The sequence below is a fragment of the Podospora bellae-mahoneyi genome, chromosome 4, assembly GCF_035222275.1.
Source record: "Podospora bellae-mahoneyi strain CBS 112042 chromosome 4, whole genome shotgun sequence".
Lineage (NCBI taxonomy): Eukaryota > Fungi > Ascomycota > Sordariomycetes > Sordariales > Podosporaceae > Podospora > Podospora bellae-mahoneyi.
In genome coordinates this window covers 3302345-3318358 of record NC_085883.1, presented here as the reverse complement: position 1 = coordinate 3318358, position 16014 = coordinate 3302345, and the positions used below count along the sequence as shown (strand labels likewise).

At 51.3% G+C, this 16014-nt stretch overlaps 6 protein-coding genes and 1 non-coding gene across 7 annotated transcripts; 3 read left to right on the top strand and 4 right to left on the bottom strand.

Annotated features, from left to right (window-relative positions):
- Positions 1-217: 217 nt before the first annotated feature.
- QC761_405750 (uncharacterized protein) lies at positions 218-920 on the top strand (the record flags this gene model as incomplete). Its single annotated transcript, XM_062878852.1, has 3 exons — positions 218-329; positions 412-446; positions 534-920. The coding sequence occupies 3 exons, from the start codon at positions 218-220 to the stop codon at positions 867-869; spliced, it is 483 nt and encodes a 160-aa protein (XP_062732679.1). The 3' UTR covers positions 870-920.
- A 1006-nt stretch (positions 921-1926) lies between these two features.
- Positions 1927-2969, bottom strand: QC761_405740 (uncharacterized protein). The gene is made up of 2 exons (XM_062878851.1): positions 2718-2969; positions 1927-2656 (listed from the first exon to the last, which is right to left on the bottom strand). The coding sequence occupies exons 1-2, from the start codon at positions 2882-2884 to the stop codon at positions 2230-2232; spliced, it is 594 nt and encodes a 197-aa protein (XP_062732678.1). The 5' UTR covers positions 2885-2969; the 3' UTR covers positions 1927-2229.
- Positions 2970-4394: 1425 nt separating this feature from the next.
- QC761_405735 (uncharacterized protein) lies at positions 4395-5507 on the top strand. The gene is made up of 2 exons (XM_062878850.1): positions 4395-5169; positions 5233-5507. Exons 1-2 carry the CDS (start codon positions 4842-4844, stop codon positions 5346-5348), a joined length of 444 nt encoding a protein of 147 aa, XP_062732677.1. The 5' UTR covers positions 4395-4841; the 3' UTR covers positions 5349-5507.
- Positions 5508-6751: 1244 nt separating this feature from the next.
- On the top strand, positions 6752-8881 carry QC761_405730 (uncharacterized protein; the record flags this gene model as incomplete). Its single annotated transcript, XM_062878849.1, has 1 exon — positions 6752-8881. The coding sequence occupies one exon, from the start codon at positions 6752-6754 to the stop codon at positions 8879-8881; it is 2130 nt and encodes a 709-aa protein (XP_062732676.1).
- Positions 8882-11844: 2963 nt separating this feature from the next.
- Positions 11845-12417, bottom strand: QC761_405720 (uncharacterized protein; the record flags this gene model as incomplete). Its single annotated transcript, XM_062878848.1, has 1 exon — positions 11845-12417. The coding sequence occupies one exon, from the start codon at positions 12415-12417 to the stop codon at positions 11845-11847; it is 573 nt and encodes a 190-aa protein (XP_062732675.1).
- A 167-nt stretch (positions 12418-12584) lies between these two features.
- QC761_405710 (uncharacterized protein) lies at positions 12585-15982 on the bottom strand (the record flags this gene model as incomplete). Its single annotated transcript, XM_062878846.1, has 9 exons — positions 12585-14039; positions 14099-14210; positions 14267-14302; positions 14360-14455; positions 14512-14934; positions 15001-15224; positions 15281-15599; positions 15660-15887; positions 15944-15982. 9 exons carry the CDS (start codon positions 15980-15982, stop codon positions 13180-13182), a joined length of 2337 nt encoding a protein of 778 aa, XP_062732674.1. The 3' UTR covers positions 12585-13179.
- Positions 12910-13002, bottom strand: QC761_0070560. Its single transcript has one exon. It is a non-coding gene; the product is annotated as a tRNA-Glu (tRNA).
- Positions 15983-16014: the final 32 nt, after the last annotated feature.

Genomic DNA, 16014 nt, shown 5'->3' with positions numbered 1-16014 from the left:
ATCTGTTTTGATCCAGCATGCTCAAACGGGCTGCGTGGTGCGAATGAGCAAGGGATTGACTCAGTCCTGGTAAGGCAAAGATGAGTCACCAGGAGAACAACATCCATCTCGAGTGGTTATAAACCTCCTCTCTGGTCTTCCTTGATTGGCCTCTCATTAACGCACCAACAACCGATCGCCCATTTCTTTCTATCTCATCCCCTCGAGACTGTGGAAGATGGAATCCAACAACAACCCAGCCAAGACCGCTGCCTCTCAGGTCGCCCAGACTTCAACCTCGATCAACGACATGGACAAAGACCAGACTATCCTCGCGACTCAGAGGCCAGGTTTCAGCCCTTCAGGATCTCACCCGCGCTCATGCCGAAATAGAGAAGATTCCCAGACACACACACAATCATCAAATCGCAGGACTAACGGAATCTCGCAATGCATACCACGCGCTGGTTTCTGACGCCAACAGGTAAGAGAACTTACACCAGCACGTCAGAGAGGAGACCAGTTCGTTGATTGACAACACCAACGAATGGCAGGCAAAGGTCAACGAGATGGAACGCCGAGCCCTTGTGGCGGAGGATCGGAATGAGAAGACCGAGTCGACGGAATGGGTGGAGGACAAGTACAGGGATATGGAGATGAGAGCGTTGGATGCGGGAAAGAGGATGTTGGGTGCGGAGAGGAAGTTGGCCGTGCTTGAAGAGGCTCGACTCCAGGGGAAGGTTGAAGAGGCGGCTAAAGTGCAGCCATTAATAGGTATCATGATTCCAGCAGGGTCGGGATATGGAGGCTGTGACAAGGGGGAGATAGAGGGAGTTGAGTCATTCACAGGTTTGCTTCGTCTTCCTTTTGGAAGGGACATCAGGGTATAGGAGAAGTAATAATGACTACCTACATGCATGAATGACAGCGTTTTTACTTAAGTTTGTTCCGCGTGCGTGTAGCTTGACCAAGTTTCTCTGTCTGTGACCATGTGTGTCAGACAGATCAACAACAAATTCATGCCGGCCCAATGTTGTCTTGAACATAACTGATCACGTCACGCAACAGAGAATGCAGTTTAAAACCGGCCACCCCTGATTTGTAGCCATCATGCAATGTAGCACATCAAGCCTTGGTAGAATCAAAGACGGTTACATCATGAAAAGCCAGGAGTTCAGGAGCATCTTCGTATTACTTCCATGCTTCGTGGTATTCCGTCCTCGAAATCCCCGTCCCCATTGCTACGGAGCCGTGACCGCAGTGTGGTTGGTGGGATACGAGGGAAGAGTGATAGGAATAATGAAATCCACGCCAGGTTACCTTCTTACATGTATATATAGCGGAGTCTGACATCCTGCACCAGACTCGTTCCTCTATTCATCTATCAATATATATGCTATGATCCACATTCCTTCCTCTTGGTGGACCAAGTCCCCAAATAGATCATCCAGTGTGCCGTACTTACATCTTGAAGCAACGAGGGCATGTTGATTCAGGCATTAGGGGTTCCTCTTGAAGCTAGTCACTAATATGACAGAAGAGGTAGCTAGGATGCCAGCATGGATAGGTACCTAGCTACCTACATGGCAGGTTCAATCCCAGAGTTGCAATTCGTCCACAATCAAAGTGATCATGAAGATCCTAACAGTATAGAAGTCCATTCCTCTATGTTTTTCCAAGTCACTACCTTCAAACGTACCATCAAATATTTTTATCGCTTATCTGCCCCAAGCTCGATCCTTACCTACATCATTTCTGAAACACGCATGTCCACTTCCATGCCCTTCGCTGGATATTACCAAGTGCCCTCAGACGCAGCTGGACGTGGCAACCGAAAGATCAGATGTAGCAGAGGCGGCAATCGACGTCTTGAAGTAAAGATTGGAACATGTCACGAAAAGGGCGGAGGGGACGGGGGCCGAAGCTGCTAGGATCATACTCCTTTTGGCGGAGACTGGTTTAAACCCCTCCGACGCGATTATGGACAATTTGTTGGGGAAGATGTTGACACAATGAAGGAACTGAGAAAGGCTCCAGGAGAGAAGCGGGCAGATGGACACTTAGTACATGGACCAGTCGCAGATCACACTGAAGACTGGACACCACACAGGTACTGACCGCAAAGAAAGGCTTGCCCCTGACTAAAATAACAACAGCAAGTTGATTTTTGAAACTTGGTCACAGTGCACTTGCAGCTAGGTAGATATGCTCTTCACAGCCAGATCCATTGTTCAGCTAGACATCATCCATCTACCCCTTAACAATCCTCTTCCACCAAATCTCGGATCTGGTCCCCGCCAGAGTCGTTATCACAGAGATTGTCAAGTACACCTCCCCATCTTGCTCAATGACAGTGTAATTTCGCCTCTGAATTTGTCCCACGAAACGCGGTATGCTTGCCGTTGTCACTGGGCCATGCAAGACCTGTCCACTGAACTTCGTCAATGGTACCGAGGTGTTGAAACTAAACGGCCCCGCATATGATAACGAGGTCTTGCCGATCAAAGCCCAGTCATCAATACTCCCGCCGGTAGTTGGTGGCCACTGGATGTCGGGAGGACGCATGTCTGGCTCCATCGAGTTCATGACGGCGGACATGTAACCGTAGCGGGTGTATGTGATTAGGCCGGCTGGCTTCTCACCCCACGGGTCGGACACTTGAGTGCCGTTTCGCCATCTGAGTGGATTAGTGTTGTGTTTTAGGTACACAGGGATTCGGTCGTGGAGCTGGGGCTTACTGGGTAGTGTTGAGGAGGGAATAGGTTCCCGCGAGAAAATTTATGATTGCCTGTGTTTTCATTTCGATGGTGGGTTGGGTGTAACAAGACCACAACAAGACATATCCAGGCACCGTCCGGGGATAGATATAAAGCATCACTCGGGATCTCGGTCTTTCCCTTGACATCTGCCGTTCCACTTCCCTTTTTGTTGCTGACCCCCTCTTCGCATTCGCAGTTGTGAATTGCGCATGGCTGCGGCGAGAAGCATGGATTGGGTATAGACCCACCGGCCGGATGATTGGGAAATCCCACCTGGCGTTGCTGTGGGCAGGTCAGCTACCCACTGGAACAGCCCCTTACACTTTGCAAATTTTGGTTGTGTGTAGCAGTATCTCATTCTCTCACGTTACACATGGTGTGTTGGGAAGAGATATAACTGGCTGAACCGCGAAGATGACATTTTAATGGAACGGGATCAACGTGCCGGATTGCTAGCTTTTCTCTGGGTCCGGTGCGACCGCGTACCCTTCCGAACACACCGGACAGTCTGCGAGGTCCTCTTGACTCCTGAGTCTTACGACCGCGCCCCTCCTTGTTGACTATTAGTCCAAGTAAACCACCACTGGTAAGGAAGTTCAGACTTCAGTCTGCGACAATACAGAACTCTGTGGTTGTGGATCGTTTAACTGAAGTTGAGGAGGACGGCGGCTTGAGAACCTCACAATAGGTAAGAGAAAGTTTCTATGCAGAAACCTGAAACTGAGGCATCTCCGAGCTTGCCCAGAATAATGAATTCGAGGTCCGAACCATTCCGGATAGTGACTGGACACAAAGCCTTCTCTTGGAGCCAATACAAACACGCAGCAGCAGAATATTTGCTTACCTTATTCCCAATTCTTTCGTTCTTGTGGTAGGATGATTTGCAATTTATCGTTTGGATTCTTCCAACAGGCGGGGCGTCACGAATAACTCAACACATACATGGTGTACCTTGTGTCAACAGATAAGCCAAACAATACCAAATTTTCTCACCAAATGCTAGGTAACCAAAGCTACTGCGTTCTCCACAAGAGTGTTAAGCCATGTGCTTAAGGAATAGACCACGCGTAGTTCCGGTTGAAGCTGAAGGGGAACCTGTTCACCTTGGTTCAATCTTTGGGAGGCCAGGCCGAGGTGACCGGTGTATCCGCTATTCATTGACATATCGGCGGCGAGAGGTAAATAAGACAGCTACCGGGCAGTTCTTGTTGAAAGTATGTATATATATATATATATATATGTATATTGTCTCTTCATTGAAAACCATCTTCCTTCCTTCCTTGTATTTGATATCCGTCGTTTATCTCCGGCAGCTTCGAAAACAGTTTTGTGTCAACCATTGCCCTATCGTCTACCTCCCATCGCCTTATCATTAAATTCTTCTCCCGACAACCCAAAAATGGCCAACAAGTCATCGAGAACCATGGCCTCACCATCTACCTCGTGGCCGCGCGGACGCGCTCTCCGTTGAAAGAGAGCTGATCGGAAAATCAGGTATCATCGGTATTTACCTGAGTTGGCAGTGAGCCTCTGGGGGCCGGTGAGTGAAGATCAGGGTGCTGCCAAACGACAAAGTGGGAATTCATCAGAGAACTGCCGCTAGCTTTGTAGCACTGCGTCGTGGTTGTGACACCACGGTCAGCTGGCTCACGGTATGTTCTTTTTCGCAGTCAACTCGTCTGAATTCGAGGTGGAGTGGATGCCTAGGTAGCTCCGTTGCGGCCGTTGCGCTGGAGCCGGCCGGCTGAGCGGATCAACCAACAAGCAACATGACCCATCATTCCTGCTACTTCAACTGCAGTCGGTTGCTCCGGGGAATGGAGGAGATTGGCCAGCCTGAGAGCCTCACTTGCTCCAGCCCAGGCTATGATATCATCGCATACCATGAGTCCCACGGCACGATATTCACTGATGGGACCGCCCGGTCCACCGCATGAAGACTGCTCCTGCCCAGGTTCACGCTCAGGTACTTAATTCCCATCTTTCCACGGCCGAAGACCTGAATCTTCTCTTCCTCTACCAACCACTCCCTCCCCCGACGCCAGACTACCTTCCCATCATCCCTCAATCAACACCACAACATACCACCCACTAATCATCAACATGAAGGTCTTTGCCATCATCGCCCTCTTCCTAGGCGTCATCAGCGCTGGTGTGGCTGCCCCAGCCGAGCCCACCACGACCATTGACCTCCCGCCCCCCGCAGGCGAAACCAATGTTATCTGGAACTCCAACGCGACTGACGAAAACAACATCACGGCCAGCAGCGGCGACGCGCCCAAGTGGTTCTTCGAGATGTTTGAGGCTACCGGCATCAACTGCAATGATAAGAAGTGGATGACTGTCAGACTCAACCGATATGGCACCTTCTGCTTCAGGACCGAGATTGAAGTTCGCCGCGTGCGCGTCGTCAACTCCGGCGGCTGCTCCAGTATGTCAAATATCTTGAACGAAACCTCACCATCCATGTGTTGAACTGACATGTGTGTGATAGCCACTTACTTCTCTGATGAGAACTGCACCAATGATCCCCAGCACGTCGAGGTGCCTCTTCACTGTGTCGGTTATAGTGGCGGGAATTTGATCAAGTCTGTCGTTGTTGCTTGCTAAATGGGCATGGCGCCAGACAACACCACGGCGACTTCACCCACGAGGGGAAAGAGCGCAGAGAACTGGTGGGATGCGAAATTCTAGTTGAGGGAAGGCCTGTAGTCTGCGAACCCTGCTGGCAGAGCTATCTTGGGGGAGGAGCAACCGGCAAAAAGACACAAGCATTCATCTCAAATTGGTCTTGTGGTAACCTTATCGCTTTCGTTGTTGCGTGATGTTTCGAGTTGTCATCGCAATGCATGTGTTTTGTGAAGACGTTGATTTAAGGTTATCCGCAGTCAGGACTATCTTTGTTTCGTGTCGAGTGCCGGACAATCCTGGTGACTAACTGGTCGTCCTTGACAATGAGATTGACTACAGCTCCCGGCGATGATACGAAAGGGGGTAGGCTGTCAGTCAAGTCCGCATCAGCCATCAAGAGCAGGTAACAAATCATTATGACTCACAACAACAACTTTGGAGTTGATGTTAAAAACCTAGGAAATAGTACAAGCTGAGGTGTGGTGTAGGTAGTCTAATCCTGGCATTTTGACCAGGCGACGTTGTCACCGGAAGGCCACGGAGCAGCACACGCCACAGAAGGGTATGGAATGGGAGGATGCCGGAGGAGCCCAGAAGGGGAGCGGAAGGCCGCGGAAGCTTGTGGAGGGATTTTTCAGGGCTTGGACGAATTAAGGGCTCAAACGAAAGGTAGTCACCGCCGGTGCCTGGTTATTCGGGCTCTCCCACCGGCGACTCGGCGCCGGTGCCTGGTTTTTAGGGCCATCCGGCCAACAACCACTTGGCCTTGCCGTGCCTACTTTTTTTTGCAATTCACCTCTCCGACCAAGCTTCTCCTCCGCCTCCATTCTTCCTCTCTGGATTCACTCGACCGAGAAGAATCATCTTTTCGTCCCTCTTAACGTCATCATTACCGATTCTTCCTCTCTTCCTTCGGTTCCCTGGAGTATCAAGACCTCGCAAGGCGCAATTGCCTCAGTTCTGCCTTTCCGCGTCTATCCTTATCGTTTACGCCAAGCAGCAGCTCTCTTCCTCTTCGTTTCCGCGTCGCGTCAGAGTTCTCTCTCGCGTCGTCTCTCTCCCATTGTCTCTCTCCCCCTCCGTTTTCGCCCATCGTCAGTCAATTTCCCGCCATCAGTCATCTCCCGCTTCATTTCCGGCAGCCCTCGTGCTACACTGGAGCACCAGCTGCGGTATTCTTACCAACTCATCAATATTCGTTTCCGGCACGGCTAGCTACCCCGACACACCGACGCTTGTACGCTTGAGAAATCATCAGAATATACATCTCGATCTTCATATCGAATCACGGTATGTTGAGCATGCTTGCTTACTCCAAGCTCAGCCATGTTTTTGAATTTCCATTGTCTTGATACTGAACTTTAAACTCAACCAGGGGGAAAATGAGTGACGTTTACGAGCAAACAGACGAGTACATCATCAACAAGAATGTCCCCTACTACGACGAACGGACCGAGGAGGACGAACTTTTCGATGAGCACAGAATGAGGAAGGGCCTCAAGCCTGTTCAAGACCGTCCATGGTGGTTTGATGAGATCCGCTGCCAGGCCACTTCTCGCTCTGACGGCGAGGTCATCGCCGAACTCTGCGCTGTCTTGATCAATCTGGACGACGCCAGGGAATGTCTTGAGTATTTGAAGAATGATGAGCGGAAGAGGTATGATGATCTGAGGGATTATGTCATGGAGGATGTGGATCTGGAGGATTTGTTGAGCGAGGCGGATTTGAGCTGTCGCAATCGTTACAGCACGGTTACTTCGTTGGTGGGAGATCTTCTCACTCATGACGGGGGGATGCCAATCAAGTGGTATAGGTCGGACTTTCCTGAGACAAGAGGCACGGGTGTGTGGGGAGAGGAGCTCAGCAGCATGAAGAACGTGCTCCTGCTTGAGGACTTTCATGTCGAGCCGGATTGGCGTGGACAGGGTCTCGGCACGAAAATTGTGCACTATGTCCTCAACCTCAACGAGACCTACTGCGGGAAGGAGGAGCTTTATCTGTTTGTTCGTCCCAGACCAGACCCTCGCGAATATTCACGCCTCTTGGGTCTCCTCAGGGGGGCTGATGTACCGGTTTACCACCAAATCACGCGCAGAGCCGAGGCCTTTTGGAGAGCTCAAGGATTCCGCCGGGTGGCAAAGTCGGACTGGTTCGCCTACACGACAAACGCAGACCATCCCTCACGGAAGCTCAGCATTGCCGATGACGAAGCAATCGACCACGACCTGAAAGAGTTTGGGGTGCGTCCCGCCTGGCTCACCGTTGTGCCGGCCCACATGGCCAGACTTGTCCAAGACCTGGGCAAACAGCATACCACCGACGAGGAGTGCACCGCGCTCCTCAGGGAGCAGATGCCAGAGGATCCCAACCACGAAGACTGGGGCGTGCGCGGGGAGTGTGGCAACACACTCCTCCACCTGGCCGCCGTCTCGTCCAAGCTCGAGGCGATCAGGTTCGTTCTAGAGCGCCAGCCGCACTTGGCCGAGGTCAAGAACATGGGCGGGCGCACGCCCCTCGAAGCGCTCGAGCACCAGCTCGGAAAGGCGAGGGAGCGCGACTACTCGGGTGAGCGCTTCTTGGCGATTTGCGCATGGGAGAGGAAGAACTGGAGATTCTCTGAGGATTTCCCGGGCCTCAACGACAAGGCCATCCGGTCTTGGTGCCTTCTGAGCGGCACCCCCTACATGGACGTGAGCGGCCTGGCCGTGAAGTCTGCGTCGGAGCTTGGGGAAGACCGGGAGGTTGTGCAGGAGCTCCTCGAGCTCAAGTACTGCTGCGGATGTGGGTCTTGCCTTGGTGGTTGGTTCAGCCAACGCAGTCAAGTGGTCCTAGCATTTGCGGCCAGGGAGATGCATAGGCGTCGGGTGGAGGGTTTGGAGCAGGTGGGGTTCTTGCAGTGGTACGATTTGTATATCAAGGACTCTTGCGACTTTATCACCAGGGAGGAAACCACGGACAACGAGCAGGCCGCATTGTGGGTGGTGGAGGTGTTTCGACATCTGGAATTGTGCATCGCCGGAACCGACGATACACCCCCCATGATTCCGAATCTCAGGAACATCATGGCCAGCATAGAGGCTGCCCAAAACGAAACCCCTCAGCCTGCCGATCTTCACCGGCGGATTGATGCCGTCATTGAAGCTACCTGCTGGTTGATTGGAAAGGCAGAGGGTACGTGGGACAACATGCATGAAGACCGGTATATAGAAGACGGCGAAGAGTTGACGGAGGAGCTGAAGGAGCTGTCACACTGCGACAACGACGGCTACTACTGGCCTCTCTACACTTACTGGAAGTCCCTTCGGGGCCACGAAAGCGCCTCCCGGCGAGCAGAATTAGTGAGTCTCTCCAGAAGGGAGAAAGGAAATTGTCCAAAGGCTAACATGAGGTTCGTTACAGCTTGCATAGCTCCCTTGCATACCGGAGCAAGCCCAGCCTATTCAACCCGTCACGGGGCTCCGTTTTCAATGTTGCGGAGAGGAAAGTTGAGATTCCAGTCTCGTGGGCTTTGAGGAATTGGCGCCGCTTACCTGACTCTGCGAGATGCTGATCTCAGAGGTCAGTCTTGAATGTAAATACTGTAGGACCCACATACTTGTATAATCACTAGCCTCGTTGTACGCTCTGTAACAAGATTCAGACACTTTCCATTGCAATGTTGTCCTATCATGCCGGATCTGCATCTATAAACCTCTCACGCCATCACCATGAAAGCTGGGAGAAATCCTGGGTTTCCTTGATGCTGTGAGGCAAGTTGTATTGATGAGAAAAGTGCGGGCAGTTGCTTGGAATCATGTTATTGACCTTGGATTATTGTCTAATACAGAAAAGCTATCCAAATCAGTGTGCCCTGCCGATGCCTCGCGACAATCTACCTGTCAAGTGCTCTCAACTCTGTGCCAAACCAACCTGACGAAAACCTGATGGCTATTTGTCAGCCAATGCGACCATCTTCTTCGCTGCACCGCTATCCGACTATTTTAATGCCGCCTTTCGCAAAGGTCAAACTTGCCGAAAAAGCTGTCATATCACCGACTGTGACCTCACCAAATAGCTCCAGCGCCTTGCGGTCTGGCACACTCCCAACATATTTGGTCCACAAAGCCTTGGGTGATCTGAGCTGAGCCAGCCCTAGGTAAGCTCGACTTTGGCTCAGGACTTCCATGAATAGGTCTAACTTAATGTATTACGGCTTGATTTGGCGCACAAAGCTCACCAAATCTACCGAAGCGGTTATTTATTCCGGCCCGGGTTAGAGCCTGAAGGTAGGTTCAGGGATGGGTTCAGGGGGGGTCTCTACCGACCACCTCACACCCCTCCCGACGAAATAGGTGATTGGCACATTAGCTAAAGTACCTTGAATTAATAGATACCCACCATATCGTATACCAACCTAGAGGAATAGTCATAAAGCCTTTGAAGTGGTTAATAGGTCTTCAACTACCACTAGCTACAAGGCCTTTAAAGATAACTAAAAGGCCTCTAAAGATAATGGGAAGACCTAGTAATTTGCTTGGAAGGTACGATTCACAGTATAATATGTCTTGATTTACACTTGCTGTGTGTATGGCATGTATTTTGTGGGAGGGTGCCTCACCACCACACCAGACATCACGACCTTTGGGGGGATGGTACCTAGGGATCACTAATCAACCGATTTTGCGCTTGACGACTATCTAAAACGCTACCTGGGTACCCATGCCGTAAAACTACCAAGTACACACTGGTATTTCATTCTCGCCAACAAACAAGACACGAAAAGCCACACAAGCGTGCGACACAGCGGACAATGCCGGAGCCAGCCTTATTATTGTGTGGGTGCAGGATTTCGCCGAAAGAGCATCTAGTCCTCCTTCAACTCTGCCAAATGTAGCGGATACAAGGTCATAAATAAGGCATCCTACGTATATTCCGCCCTCTTGAAAATCCTGTACACAATATCGTTGAGATCGAACTCGGCCCTTGGATAGTGATTTGCCCTGGAGGCGTCTCTCGTTGCGCGCTTCAATATGTTGAACTTGTTGGGAATCCCGGGGGAAGTCATTGGGGACTTCCAAAAGCAATGAACCGTGATACCTTGACGAACCTGATCAAGTTCTTCCTTGGTCAGCTTGTTTTCATGGTCCAGCCACACGCTGTACCCGTCAATGTTGCGAGTGAGAATGCCTGTACAACCGACAGTTTCATGGGTCATAGTTCTCGAATGTTCAGTGTAGATCGTCGAGCCCGGGTTGTTGATGGCGTCTCGGAAAGCTTGTAAGGGGTTATTTCCCTCGCCATTTTGTTTCTTGCGCAGATCCGGTTTTTTGGACGACAGGAATTGGGCTGCTTGGACCTCACATCTTGTGACAGCCAAATGGAGCAGTGTGTGTTCCCCGAGTCCGTCGTGTAACTCCAGTCAGGATGGTCGACATTTCCCGGTACGTGGTACATTAGAGCTTTAAAGGTCTCATCGTCAGAAAGTTGGCTTTTGGCGACTATCGTGTTTGCCAGTTTCTCGGTTGTCATCCCGCCGGCGTGTTCGCTTGTGATTGAGATGTGCGCGGCCTGGCCTAGCATGTATCTGCGGATGACTCTCAGGCTAGACAATACTGGGACTGTGGGGATATGGGTCGCTTACCTACCTGGTGATGCTGATGGGACGAAAGATAGCAATGGTGCCTAATCAAAACGATAACGAGTGTTCTGCAGAAATATGATGCGGAAAACTGGAGTGTTTCATGGAACAAACGGAATGGCACGCAGACCAGACTCAGCTGGGTCGTAGGTACCCTTGGCGGGCCTTCGAACCTGTTACTCGGTAGGTACACCATGGCTCCGAACAACGAAAAGGACGTCGTATCAAAGCAACACAAAGCAACGCAAATCGGTCCAAAACAGGGTCAAACATAGCTTTCTTATAGTTTTCCCTGATTTGACGGGTTTACCAAGGCCCTAGACCTTTTTTGGAACCATAAATATAACCCTCATCCTACTATATAACCCAAGAAAAGAAACTAGAAAAAGCTGGGTACCAAATACATGGCATATACCAACGTCAAAATTTACCTATGTAGGCATTAATATAGCCGAAAATATAGGAAATTACCACCAAAACACTAAGGAACTGACCTGAGTAGTATTTTGGAATGTCAGGATAGACAATAGGATATGTGTAGCTAGTTGGCTTAGTAGCTAGTATTGGCGGGTCAAATAGGTCAAATCAAAGCAAATCAAGGCAAATTGACATTTCCCAGTTCAAATCGACGAAAATATCGGCCCGGATTTCATTGATTTGCTTTGTTGAGAGCCATGAGGTACGTTTCTTGATGTTGGCGGCGACAACAATGTGCCTGTCGTCCCTACAACCCCAAGGTACCTACCCATCCATAATGACTTCCACCCTCCCCATCCCTCCCCCCTCAAAACCTACCCCTCCTCCTCCCCCCGCCAGGCCCATGATAGTAACCCCCAAACAACCCCCTCCCCGCCGCCCTCAACTCATCCAAACCAACACAAACAAATAAGCCCTTGCCTGCTCCCACATCCAGTCCTTCACGCTCCTAGGCGTAGCAGCCCAACCGACCAACCAAACCCCCGCCACCACAGCACAAACCACCACCCTCCTCAAGTTCTCACTGCCGGCGAACTCTCCCAAAAGCAAAACCCCCGCTTCGGCGAGGGCGAAATGCCAGTAGTCGCCTGTCTTGTACAGGAACAAGTCTGCGCTACTGCTGTGGCCGGTCTCGAGGCGACCATTGCGGACGACGGTGGTTGACCCGCCTAGAGGCAGGGTGACTGGCACGCTGGCGCGGAGGGAGGCGATGCGCCATTGGAAGTAGAAGGCGGAGAAGAGAACCAGGCCGGAGAAGATCCTGTCGAGGAAATACGTGCCCGAAAAGTGGAGGGTGTCGCTGCCCAAAGCCCAGGAGATGGGGGTGAAGGGGGAGGCGGTGGTGTAGAGGAGGATGATCAAGATGACGGAAAAGAATTGGCGGGGGAGGATGGAGGGGGAAGTCTCGGTCTGGTGGCCCGTTGGCCGGGGGGTGGTGTCTGGGAATGTTGCCATCTTGACTGGTGTTTAGATAAAAAGACAAAACATGAGAGACTGAGAGAAACGAGCGACGATGAACTGAGGCCAGGAAAGAAAGTCACGATGGAAGGAAACAAGCTCATTTAACCACAACCCACCAATCTTTCCCGCTCTCCTCGGACCGAACAAACGGGCTGAAGAGGCGCGGTCTAATGGAAATAAGAGGGTTGAATAGTCTACACTATGCAAAGGCCTTGTGCTAAGCGGCACAGGCAGCAGCGAAATCGCCAAGTGTTTTACCCCTGAAGCCTCTGAGCACGGATCATGCTGTGGTCTTGGCGGGGTTTGTTGCCTGGAGTGCTTAAAAATGGCGGGGTTCCATTTGAGGGATTTCGTGCCGGGACGCGTCAAAAGTTCTGGACGCGAAATGAAGCCGCGTGGAAGGAAAATGTCGGATATGCTGGAGCTGATACGGTGTGCCAGGCACCGATTGTTCTACTGAAACAGAAAAAAAGAAGATGGTTGTGACTCGGATACCGGGAGTCGAACCCGGGGCTGTTGAGAAAGGCAATCACTCCTGAGAAGTGAGAGTCAACGATGTTACCGCTACACCATACCCGATAGCATGGTTCCGATTGGACTTGTATGGATGGCCGAGTCAGAGCGTGGGTCTATGATCAGGGATATCCTGTGGTGGAGTGTGGACTCTAACGAACCACTCACCGAGGACGACAGCTTCGATCCATGCATTGCGATTGCATATGGTCTGGGTACCTCAAGCAGTAAGGTATCCAACAATCACGCCGGTCTCGCCGTGCCCATCTCCTCATCCCACCTCTCCTCCCGATTACCCCTCCTCCTAAATAACCTCCCCAAACCCTTCTCACTCCTCATGCTGTGCGCTGCACCATCCTCATCACCATCATCCTCAGGCTCATCCCCACTCTCCCTCCCCTTCCTCCTCCCCCACGACAGTCCCAACCACCCCCTCAACCAATCCTTCCTCTCATCAACCCTCTCCCGATGTTCCAACTCCTCCGTCTGGCTCCTATGCCTCTCATCCTCCGAAAAGCACTCATCCTCATCCGGGTGATTATGCCTCGATCCATGTCCCTTCCTTTGCAGCTGATTAACCTTCCACGACGCAACATAAACCGCCATCTTCTCCCTCGTAACATCTCTCCACCTCCTCAAAGGATAATCCCACTCAAAGTCCTCCTGAGCCTTGCTCAAATGATGATGAGCCGGAGGTTGCGAGACAGGATACAACTTCCACAGCCAGAGCTTGCGCAAGCCAGGGACATGCGTATGGAACCGAAAGCGGCGAAAGATCGGGGCGTAGTCGTTGTCGTCGTCGATGCTCAAGTCGTCTGATTCCTCGTCGCTCGAATCGTCGTCGTTGCGACGCCGCCGAGTGCTGTACCCGTCGGAAATGTCCGAAGTGCAGTCCGAGAGATACGAGTCGTCATCGTCTTGCTTGTGCTTGTGCTTGTGCTTGTGGCTGTACGTTCTGGTTTGGGATTGCTTTAGAGCTTGCCATTTGCTTGGTGGTGGCCGTTGCGCGCTGTCCATGCGCCTCTTGGCTTTGCTCGCCATGCGGTAGAACACGATGCCGATGCCGAGGAGAATGACAGCAGAAACACCAACGGAGATGGGAACTGTCTGTTATGTCAGCTATGGCAGATGATATCAAAAAAGCCTGCTCACGATGACTTACACAGATATTTTGACACTTCGTTGACCGGCCAGTCAACCTCGCCGGTTTCCTCGTTCTTGGGGAACTCTACAATGCCGATGGTAAAAAAGCTTGCAATGAAGGACAACGGCAGCTGTGATACAGTATCAGCTCAGTTTCCTGGCAGATGTGATTGTTACGGCAACTCACAAAGATGACTGTGACGATGGTGAACACCACCATGATCTACGGAATAGTTTGTCAGTACTCGTGGATCAATGAGGTGCGCTTCGGGAACCTCACAGTATTTTGCCGCGAGCCCTGTTCTGAGAGCTTCATTGCATATCGTGTATCCCAACCGGATGCCTGTTGTTGCTTGAATTGCAACAATTGTTTCAACTATTACGCTGTCAGTCACTGTCGCTCATAAATGATTCCTGCTTACAGAGGCATACCTCAGCCTCGACTCGTTTGGCAGACTCGTCCATCTCTTGAACTCGGATGAGGTTGTCTTCCACGATTCGAATGGCTTCATCGACCACCCTGGCGTTCTTAAGCCCAGTTCCGTGATGGCTCTTTTTGTGGACTCCGTCATGTTGGTCTCCATCTTCGTCATAGTGCTCCTTGGTATCACCTGACCGTTTCCGAGGCCGAAGGTGACCCTGGAATTCCTCCAGAACCTTGAGCTGTGTGGTAAGAATGGACTTGATGATGCCAAGCTCATCCTGGATATCGATAATTTCCACAAGCTGCCGGGATTCGTCTGATATCCGTGAGAAGCTGTCAATGTCGGATGTGTATTTGAAGGGGTCTTTGGCATTAGCGAGCTTGTCGACGGTCTTGAGGAGCTTCTTCATCTTGACAGCTTCATCTTCAGCCTATTCAGTTGAGCCAGGGTGAGTATTCAGCTAAGTTATCAACAGAGTGCTGGAACGTGCACTTACAATGGTGTTGATGGAGGATTGGAAGGCCTCCTGCAGCTTGACACCACCAGGGCCTTGCCTTGTCATAATGTTCAGACATATCTTGAGAATCATTTCGACAAGGCTGTCGGGCGATTGGATTGCTTGTCGCGCCTTGTTTGTCTCTATCTCCCGGCTCAGGAGTTTCTTGATGTTGTACTGCTCGGAAGGCTTTTGGGTGTTCGGCATGCAGGTAATTACAGTCCCTGGATCCTGTCAATATGTCATTCCATTTGCGGCGGTGTATCCGATCACAACTCACCATCGGGCAATACCCATAGCCACAGCTGGTCGACCATCAGAATAGGAGCTGTGTTCTTGGGCTTCCCGTGCTTGGTGGCCCATCGGTACACGACCTGGTCTTTGTCTCTCCGCTCTGTAGTTTCGAGCATGTAGTAAGAGTACTGATCCAATGTGCGCCGGCAATGTAGTGGTAGAACATCGTGAGCATGGATGTACCCCTCGATCAATGCCGACTCCCTGCGGCTCAGGGACGCGTTGGTTCGATTGTCGTTCACGCGATTGATCATGGCCGCCATCTTTTTGCGACCATCGTGGCTCTCGTAGGCAAGGTATGGCATCTTCCATTTGTTAGCAAGTCCCCATCAATAGCATGCTAGAAAGAGACCAGAGAAACTCACAAAAAGCGCGAGCGTTTTGTCACCACCGGCGTGCTCGAGATTGACGGGGGGCAACATCGCCCATGTTATGCTGGACAGATTCTGGCTCGAACGCTTTGCGGGCTGCAACGGTGGCCGAGAGGTTGACCCGGCTATGCTGTCTGAAGACCCGGACGGCTCTTCTACCACTGTCTGCAAGCGGCTAGAGTGATTTTCCGGTGATTCTGAAACCTCGGATGAATCTACACTCTGTTCTGCGTTAGTTACTGTTGGTCAACCTTTCCAAGCTGTCGTGGTGCATTTACAAATCTCGTGAATTGGTACTTCTTGGCTCTCGGGTTCATATACCGGTTGAAGATAGTAAGACCGTCATGCC

Coding starts and splice junctions, on each gene's coding strand:
- QC761_405740 (XM_062878851.1), bottom strand. CDS start 2,884: ATGTCAAGGGAAAGACCGAGATCCCGAGTGATGCTTTATATCTATCCC. Junction 2,657..2,717: donor TCCCTCCTCAACACTACCCA/GTAAGCCCCAGC, acceptor TAATCCACTCAG/ATGGCGAAACGGCACTCAAG.
- QC761_405735 (XM_062878850.1), top strand. CDS start 4,842: ATGAAGGTCTTTGCCATCATCGCCCTCTTCCTAGGCGTCATCAGCGCT. Junction 5,170..5,232: donor CAACTCCGGCGGCTGCTCCA/GTATGTCAAATA, acceptor TGTGTGTGATAG/CCACTTACTTCTCTGATGAG.